Source organism: Pundamilia nyererei, unplaced genomic scaffold, assembly GCF_000239375.1.
Source record: "Pundamilia nyererei isolate P.nyererei 1_Seehausen unplaced genomic scaffold, PunNye1.0 scaffold00031, whole genome shotgun sequence".
NCBI classification, from domain to species: domain Eukaryota; kingdom Metazoa; phylum Chordata; class Actinopteri; order Cichliformes; family Cichlidae; genus Pundamilia; species Pundamilia nyererei.
Window position 1 is genome coordinate 789,386 of NW_005187432.1, and position 9,428 is coordinate 798,813.

At 40.4% G+C, this 9,428-nt stretch overlaps 2 protein-coding genes across 2 annotated transcripts in view; both read right to left on the reverse strand.

The window, feature by feature from the left end:
• The window catches only part of LOC102210505 (sal-like protein 3), a 12,820-nt gene extending 10,265 nt beyond the window's left edge, over positions 1–2,555 (reverse strand). Inside the window, exon 1 of the mRNA XM_005728961.1 lies at positions 2,080–2,555. Coding sequence (XP_005729018.1) covers positions 2,080–2,317 — 238 coding nt within the window. The 5' untranslated portion in view covers positions 2,318–2,555. The remainder of the gene's footprint in view (positions 1–2,079) is intronic.
• A 1,420-nt stretch (positions 2,556–3,975) lies between these two features.
• On the reverse strand, positions 3,976–9,290 carry LOC102210210 (zinc finger protein 7-like). Its single transcript, XM_005728960.1, has 2 exons — positions 8,922–9,290; positions 3,976–6,391 (listed from the first exon to the last, which is right to left on the reverse strand). Exons 1-2 carry the CDS (start codon positions 9,190–9,192, stop codon positions 5,448–5,450), a joined length of 1,215 nt encoding a protein of 404 aa, XP_005729017.1. The 5' UTR covers positions 9,193–9,290; the 3' UTR covers positions 3,976–5,447.
• Between the last annotated feature and the right edge of the window lie 138 nt (positions 9,291–9,428).

The window sequence follows — 9,428 nt, forward strand, 5'->3', positions numbered from 1 at the left end:
GGGGTTAACTGATCCAGCCCTAACTCTACGGTTTACCATAAAGGAAAAGTTGAAATGTAATCTTAAAAATAAGAGCTGGTTCCTCAGAGGATGCTTCCCATTTTACTTTTAAACATCCTAGGAATCATAAGTAAGCCAGGAATCCGAGAGACAATTGCTCTATTGGGGTCTTTAAGATAAGACAGGGCCTGATTATTCAGACAACCCCTGCTGGTCCTGGCAGATGGCCGACCTTCCCTGAGGACATTCTGCTGGAGGTTTTTTCCTCTTTAAAAGGGAGTTTTTCCTTTCCACTGTCGCCAAGTGCTCGCTCAAAGCAGGTTGTTTGATTAGTGTCTTTATCTTACAAAATAAAGCACCTTTGACTGTTGTTGTGTTTTGCACTATATAAATCAAATTGAACTGAACCGATGTTGTACGTGAGGAGAATTATTGTAAAATTAGATTCTGGATTTAACAGGAAGCCAACAAAGAGAGGCCAGTGTGAGAGGAACACACACTCTTTTTCTAGTCCCTGTCAGTACTCTCACTGTAGCCTTTTGGATTAACTGAGTTTTTAGGACAGCCTGATAATAATGAATTACAATAGCCCAGCCTAGAAGTAATAAATGCATGAACTAGTTTTTCAGCATCACTCTGAGACTGGATGTTTCTAATTTTAGAGATACTGCGCAAATGCAAGACAGCAGCCCTACATATTTGTTTAATATTGCCCATTGACTCAGAGCTTTCAAACCATCCCTCACTCTGATGGATTCATTGGAGGAGCCAAGGATTCAACCACCCGCCCTGCAATTAGCGGACAACCTGCTTTATCTGCTATGCCACAAATCCATGAGCTGTACAGCTCACTAAATATGTGAATATTAGTAATATGTAAAAGCACCACTATCTCGACTTCTTGTACATTTTGGAAAGCTACAGCGCTTAATACATTTTTAGACGACCATCCAATATAAGATTTATGCCACAGCTGCCCTAAATTAACAGTAATTACCAAAATCAATCTGTAATGGTTAACCCACCATATCCACAAGCTCTTTTATTGAAGTGATACTTTTAATATAACTATTGTTGACATCCAATAACTTTTCAATTTGATTTTACAAAAAAAAAACAAAAAACAGACAATACTATTACTTTTTTAAAGTAAGATGACAAATTACTGTTATTTACTTGCATTCACAAACAAAAAATTATATTAATTTTACTGGTTAACTGTTTGATTAATTTCCGACTTCTCAAAGGAGTCCAGTGTGCCAGCTCCAGTGTGAGTAATCAAATGTGAATTCAGTCATTTTTTGTTTTAAACTTGTTTTTGACAGATTTCTAAAATATGTTCTTTCTTGTTTTTAATGGCAGTTAAGCAATAAATACAGTAAGCACAACTGGTGCACTGAACTCATGCCCGTGTAAGTAATACTGTTTATTCTGACCTATGTGAGCAGGCGGGAGAGACTCATGAAACAAACCAAATATTTGTACCAAATGTTCTTCAAAATGAAACGAATCACTCAAAGATCTACAACAAAGTGAGAAAATAGATTTGTGTGTTTCATATCTGTCCCCAGAAAAGGTCCACATGGCATCTGGACAAAAATCTATTTCTAAGTAACTTCTGCTAACATCTTATCGCAAAGAAGAGAAACAATTTTGTAATGCTTACATTCTTTTCTTTACACTATATAACTGCAAACACGCCAGCTCATTAAAAAGACCTATTTTGGTCCTCATGTCCTGCAGCCAAAAGATAAATGATCCAAAATGACCACTGGAACGATTTCCCATATTATTGCAGAGCAAATAAAAGCCAAAGCCTTGTGCTGGGGGATTTTTCACAACGTGGCAACACAAACATTTGTTCGTAAATTATTTTTTTTCCTCTAGAATTTAATAAAGTATTTCTCTACCTTTACACAACCCTTTTATAAAAGTTTGAAAACTGAGATTTGTGCATTTTCGTCCCTGACAAATCTTGCATCAGTGTACCAGTAAGTTGGCACCCCTCAGCAAAGAGGTGCCAGGTTAGCACGGCAGCTACAGGGTGTTGAGGTGTGGTTTAGCTCGGGTCCAGCTCACCATCTCTCCCGTGGTGGTCGGGTCTCAGGGTCACCGCCTGCTGGGTTACTCTCAGCTCGCCGTGCAGGAGCTCGATGTTGCTCTTCAGCTTCTTGATCTCGTTTTCACGCTGGCACATTTCCAGCCGCAGCACCACCATGCCATCCTCCACAACTTTGGCGATTTCTGCCACGGCTGCTTTGGACAAGGCATCAATCACGGAGGCGATCTGGGAGCGCAGAGCAACGCTGCTCAACATTATCGTGAACCGACCAAGGAGTGAAGGAGGGCTGAACTTTAAAGCCAGAGAAGCGGCTCGGTGGGTCCCACGTCAGAGAGGTGAGTTAACGGCTGCGTCTAAGCGAAGCAGGCCGATGCGGGAGCCGCTGGCTCTTCCCAGCCTGCAGGCATTTGGTTAGCCTGATGTTGGTTTTTAATGAGTACAAAGAGATAAACACTTTCTCGTTTTACGGAAGTGATGACACACATACCGTAAAAACGCTGAGAAGAGCGCAACGCACTTCTGGGGCTGCTGGACCTTTAAAAAAAGGTCTTCAAAAGACTAAAGTAGGAAGTTTACGAGAATCTAGAGAAAACATGCTATTTCCAGGTTTTATCTTAAAGGGACCATATCGCTTTACTCTTCAAGCATTTACTCATGAGAAGTTTCCAATGTTTCCAGTCACATCAATACAACACACACAGCAGCTGTGAGAGGAGGTTGCAGGGACCGTCTATAAAATGCAACACGACAAAAGAAATCATACACTTTCATAACATTTGAATCTGGATTAATTACAGTATGTTCATCTAAAAGTGTTGTAACCAGAGTCAGGGATTATTTTAAATTCCCTCCAGTTCTATGCACCAACACAATGGAGAGCTGCTAAGTTTTAGGAACACCTGAGAGTAAAATGTATATGTGCAGGACGTGTACATATTCAGTTGAAGATTTTTAAATTTTTGTTTCGAGTGACCAGAATGGAGACGATTAGAAATGAATATATCAGAGAGACAGCTCAGGTTGGAGACAGAAAGGCAAAGTGACGTCTTCATTCTCTGCTGACCGCAGGTTTCCCCAAGCTTATAAATAGTATATTTGCATGACTGAATCTAGCACCACTGACTAACAATGGGCCGTGAGATCGACGAAAATATCAGTAGATGAGCAGTTTCTGAACTACTCAGATTAGCCTAACAACCATGCTGCGTTCAAAGTCGCGTAAATCACATTTCTTCCCCATGCTGATGCTTGATTTGAACCGATCCTGCTGACCATGTCTAAAGGCCTAAATGGATTGAACTACTGTCATCTGATTAGATATTTGAGCAGTTATACAGATGTATCTAACCATTTGAAACCCAGAGTTGAAGCTTTAAATGAAAAATGCACTTTCAATTCAAAAAAATGCAATTAACTCATTGTTGTGTTGTCTGCACTTTATTAAACTGTTGGGAAAAAAACCCAAAAAAGACAATGAATATACACACACACACACACACACAATCATAATCCCTCGCACACTTAAAAGTTTTTACTTTTTGATTAAATGTGTGTAATTAAGATCTGACAAGTAATCTTCAGTCACATACAGTTTGTCCTGCTAATAACTACATCACAAGGGCAAATATTAGAAAAGGATCAACCATTTAATTTCTTCAGACATGTTTCAACAACAGATACCAGTATATTTTCAAGGCACTGTAATACTTCTGAGTACAGAAGTATGGTAATTTACAGAAGTATGACAAAGTTACAAACACACCAATCACAGTTTTCTTTGAGTATTTGTACAGTCATTGAAGAATTAAAAATTAAGAAGAAATAAGGTAGCTAAAACTTCCAAATGAAACATTTTCTTGAACAAGAATCTAAAACTGCATAAAAATGTCCCAAACACAGAAATGTCTATTAAACAGTAACACACAAATGGCTTATGGAAAAAAAAATGTTTCCACATCTGTGAATTTGAAAGGGACCTGCAGGGTATCATCAGGCATCCATGTGCCCTGCAACTACAGTGCAATGTCCTCCCTGCACGTGGACTTAAAAGTAGTATAAAACAACGACACACCCCAGTGACCACAGCTGTCCATGTGCGCATCCACGTGGGAGCATAATCAGCATCACGGTTAACATCAATAAACAAACCATTTCTTACTAATCTTTTCAGTTCAATGTGCCATCTAAAGAGTGCTGGTTCATATAAGTTGTTGGAGTTAACCACAGAAGCCGTTCTCAGAGAAATGAGTGCAGGCACCCTCCAGGAAGCCCCTGACACGACAGGAACATCTACACTACACAGTCTGCTGGTGGTATGTTTGGGGAAACTGAAAACAAAGACCAAATATATTCCTCTGAGCCCTTCACACGTCACCACGCTCTTGCAGTTTCAATGCCTGAGAGAATTTTTTGCTACTCAGACTGCATTTAAAGGCCATCTAATATTTATATGAGAACACAGAAAAAGAAAATGTTCCCCACCTCTCTAGTAGATCCTACTCGCAGCATGAGAATCAATCAATAGTTGACATTTATGGAAGTTAAACTGTTAACTCTTGACACCAGAATGCCTTTATTTATCAGTTAGTGGTTATTTTTTAGTTTCTGTTTTATTTAATTTATTCTGTCTGTGTAGGTTGTGGTGGTTGTGGTCAAATAAGGTCAAACTTTCATAAAGTGTCTTTAATCTTTAAAACTGATTAAAAGTCTGCTACCTTTGTTTTTTGCAACATTTAGGAATTGTTACTGCTGTAGGGGATTCTAAATATCTAATTATACCTCTGACCTCACTTTTCCATTTCACATCTACATCACATATGGTCGTGAAAAAGAGAATGAGCTGCCTAGTCAGAAACATTAGATAATAAACTCAAATTATTCATGTCCAGTTATTTACAAATCAATCTGTTACCCATCAATACATATTACCCACTACTATGTTTGTTTTTTTCAAAAACACAATAATATTCCCTTAAAAGTAAATAATCTCCAGAGCAGCGCTTCTTTTTTTAGGTTAATTGTGATCATGCCATTAGGAAAAAAAGACATAGAAAATTTTTTCAAAAATAACAGTTACAATGTTTTTTATGTTTAGATTTCCCAGGAGATGAAGTTTGTCACATTAATGGGACAAAATGTCAAATTATATTAGTTTTATGTGTAATATCTCACAAAGAGGTGTGCGTCCAATGGAAAAGCAAGACAAAGCAAACGATAAATATAATGACTCTAATGCATCTGCCCCCCTGTAATGCAAATCAGAGGGCTTTTTATGTTTCTGTTCATTCACTCCAATAAAACTGTCAAAGCACACTTGTAAAATAAAAGGTTCATGCAAATGTTCAAACTACGGCAGTCCATCTCTGAGAGCTGCAGTATCTGATCGCTATCTTCCTTGCAGGTGGATCTCTTCATGTATTTTGAGGTTACCAAGCGCCGTGAAGCTTTTACCGCACTGCCTGCAGCTGTACGGCTCCAGCCCGCTGTGGAACCGCTCGTGTCTGAGGCAGTTGTCCTGCCTCGAAAACATCTTACCGCAGATTTTGCAACTAAACGGCCTCTCCCCGGTGTGCACGCTTTGGTGCGTCCTCAGCCGGGTCTTCTGGGTGAAAGATTTCCCACACTCGAGGCACCTGAAGCGTTTGGAGGGTTGGTGGGTGGCTACGTGTTTCTCCAATTGAAACAGGCACGAGAAACTCTTGTTGCACAAAGAGCAGACGTAGACTTTCTGATTAGGTCTGCACACCTTCATCACCCTTTTGGCTTTAAAGACATCTCTACTCTGGTTAGGAGCGTCAGCATTTGAACTTGCTGAGATTGCTGCGGCTGTTTCCACGTGAGGCAGAGGGAGTAACGGCTCAGCTTGCAAGCAGTCACCCTGACTGCCTGCAGGGGGTGAAATACATCTGAACTCTTTAGTATGAACAGACTCTAAAGCGATGCCTCCCATACACGCGGGGTGCGTCTCTACCTCCGCTCTCACTGGCGCGCCTGCAGTTTCCTCTGTGGTAGACAGTAAAGAATTATAGGAACTTTCTGTGTTGCTCTGAGGAGAATACTGATCAGCGTCAGAGGGGAGGATCTGCATGTGCTGCTGCAACGCCACAGGGTTACTCTCAAACATGCTACAAGCAGGCCACATCAAGTCATCCTGCTCTGCCTTGAAGCAAACACCTGTTCTCGCCGTGTTGTCTTCTGTTTCGATGTTAGCAGGTTCATCCTCTGGCTCGTGCTTCACCACTGGCCAGATGTTTTGGCTCTCTTCTGTCACATTTTGGGCAGTTTTTGGTTGAAGAGACACTGCAACCATGTCCTGAGCTTCCTTTTTGTCTGCATTCAAAAGAATGACAACCGTGTTAACACTCGATTTCAATTCTCAACCAACAAATGCAAGTCAACAGAGCATCTAACCAGTTTCACCAGTAGAAGTGTTTTAGTGCTGCTGTTTACTGGAAACGGTTAGACATGTCAGTCACAAAAGGATGCTTCCTGATAAACTCAGGTTTTACAAAGTTTAGAAAGTCCCTGATATACTGCAATAAACTGTTTTTATCTTCATAAGTTCTTGAGTTTTATCTGACTGATATATTGCTAAAAAAGATTCAGTCAGTTTAATCTGAAAATGAAATGAATGTCAAAGAAAATGAATTTCTTTGATTCATCGAATTGGACCAAGACATTATAAAAAAATATCCCAGCAGTTAGAAAGACAGTGTACAGAAATTTATATTTAACTATCTTTATAAATGAACTACAAAGACTAAAATAAATTGTTGGTAAAGGATTCAGTCACCTATAACCTATACCTGTACATACAAATTTCGGTTGTTTATGTTTGTAGGACCACCCTGTGTCTTCCTTTTATATTTTATTTTCCCTTGCTGTAAGAGCTCTGTAACATCGAAATTTCCCATCGGTGGGATAATAAAGATTTATTCTATTCTATTCTATTCTATTCTAATGCACTCTTGAGCCTTAACCTCACATCAGATGACCTCAGTGGGTCAGACGATAGGGTTAGGCAAGGTCTCAACGTGGTTTCACCTAAAACATCTGGAGGTAATGACCTTGGCTCATGTCATGAGGAAGTGAAGAAGCCCCTTGGATGAGGGGTGAAAGGTCTAAATGAAACAAAAAGAAATGGAATGTGGGGCCTCCCTGCTGCTGCATTGGTGGTTCTTTGTGTCCGGGGATGGGCGTCCAGGTACGCACCGGCTCACTCCTGGCGGCTGCTTGTCGGGGCCTGGAGCCTGGGGCTCGCTCGGCCTCTGGGCTTGGGGCTCGGTCACTCTGGCACAGCTGGCTGCCGGCGGAGCTCACGGGCACGTCACTGCAACCCCCCCTGGCTTCTGCTCCGCGGCTGCTGAGTGACCCCTCATCTGGGGCTCTCCTCAGCTCTTTCCGGGAGAGTGGCACGGCTGCCCCTCTGTTGGTCTTCCTTAGTCTCTTGTGCTCTGAGGGCCTCTGGATGTCTGGAGCCTGAATCTCCTCCATACCTGCTTCATGCCCTGGAGGACGAGGCTATGGCCCCCCCACACCCTCTAGCAGGGACCTTTAAAAGGGACCTTTTAAAACAAGTGCGTTCATGCTCACAGGTGTACACACGGGTGCTCACACACACACAAACTACACCCTTTTTGGCTCCTACCTCAAAGCACACTGTGTGCTGTCGATCCTACGTGCTGCACAATAATGTTTAATATTTAGTATTTACTGTTATATTCACATAGATCATCGTGATGTTGTTTATTCTATTGCTCTCTTTTTTTGCTTGTTTTCTCTATTTTTCTTTCTCAACAGGTGATCCAGGTCATTGATATATGTATTTTTTGTCTGTTTGTTTTGTTGGTTTTTGTTTTTTGCCCTTTATCACAGTTTCTCTTCCCCACTGTTTTTCTTTCCCTACCTCTCTTTCTCCCCTTTCATTTCCCCAGTGACGTCTGTCCCATGTGTAGCAAGTGAAAATAAAATAAAATTAACACTAAAAACAAAGTGAATCAAATAGACCAATACGGCAGGGCCGGGATGGTCCATTTGGTAAAGTAAATCCTTTGGACAACTTTCTTGGCCTTTAGACAATAATTCTGATCTCAAAAGAACCAAACGGGACAGGCGCAAAAAAAAAAGTCCAGTAGCTTTCTCCTTAGACTGTTACTGCTTGACATAAGCAGGGCATCCTCCATCTGTGCTTTTAAGTCTGGACTTTAACTTCCCTTTACTCTTTCCATTTGAAATGGATTTTCAAATGAGGAGTGGAATCACCATTTTAAATGTTATTAGTAAATCGTGGGTTTTTGAAACCATTTACTTATTTCTATTTTTTCATATTGAGTTTAAAAAAAAGATTTTGAAAATTAGTTTTTTAATTTGGAATTCGAAAATAGTTTTTGAAATGAGGTTTTTATTGAGAGTTTAATTCTTTTTTTGTGAAATTCATATAAGTATTTATTGATGGATTACTAATTAATTTTGAAAACTAGATTTTAAAATATTGTTTTTATTTAAAAGAAACTACTGAAGTAATGTATTATTTAGTAATGTTTGAACAAATACAAGTATTTCAAAAATGAATTTACAAATGCAGAATTCATTATTTAAGCACAGAATTCTTTGTTTTGATGCGTGTGGCTCTTGTGGTCCTCCATTAATCAAAGCAACGTTTCAGTGTGCTTTATGAATACATTTCACTTACTAATGATTCATACTTCAGCCGAACCTAAACTTGAACCATCACAACATGACAGGGATGATCATTCATGTTCTAATGTGCAGTAAACCTTTTTATAAGCAAAGGAAGTTAAAATTTGAGATTTTTTGAGTAAGGTTCGTTTGGTCGGTTCCAGATGTTGCCGTTTCTTACCCGTTCGGAGCACCAGTTCCTCGGCTGTAGTCTGCGTATGTTTGGCTTCTGTAGCTGTGCTTGCGGCAGCTTCTTGAACTTTCTTGAGCTCAGCCTCTATCAGCTTCAAACTTGCTCGGAGCTCCTGATTCTCATCTTCCCTCCGACTCAGCTCCAGGCGCAGGACCAGACTCCCGTCTTCCACCAGCTTCGTGATTTCTGCCACCGCCGCCTTCGCCAAGACGTCCATGATGGCTGCGACCTGCGCAGGAAACGACGAGGGAAAAGACATCCTATGACCCGAAGATTAAACCTCAGCTATAGATATAAGCTGAACTACCAGCTGATGCATGTGGTGAGATCCAACTCCCCTGCTGTTATTTTGGTCCCCTTCCGGGAAAATGAAAAGGCGGATATGATGTAAAACCGACGGCTGTAAAACTTCTAATAAACATAATAATGATTATAAATCTCTCATAATAAACGGAGCAGTGTTCTCTAATGTATGTATATATATATATATATATA

Excerpts from the sequence above, each read along its gene's own strand:
- LOC102210210 (XM_005728960.1), bottom strand. The coding sequence starts at position 9,192 with ATGTCTTTTCCCTCGTCGTTTCCTGCGCAGGTCGCAGCCATCATGGAC. Across the intron at positions 6,392-8,921 it reads GGAACTGGTGCTCCGAACGG|ACAAAAAGGAAGCTCAGGAC; the intron begins GTAAGAAACGGC and ends TTTTGAATGCAG.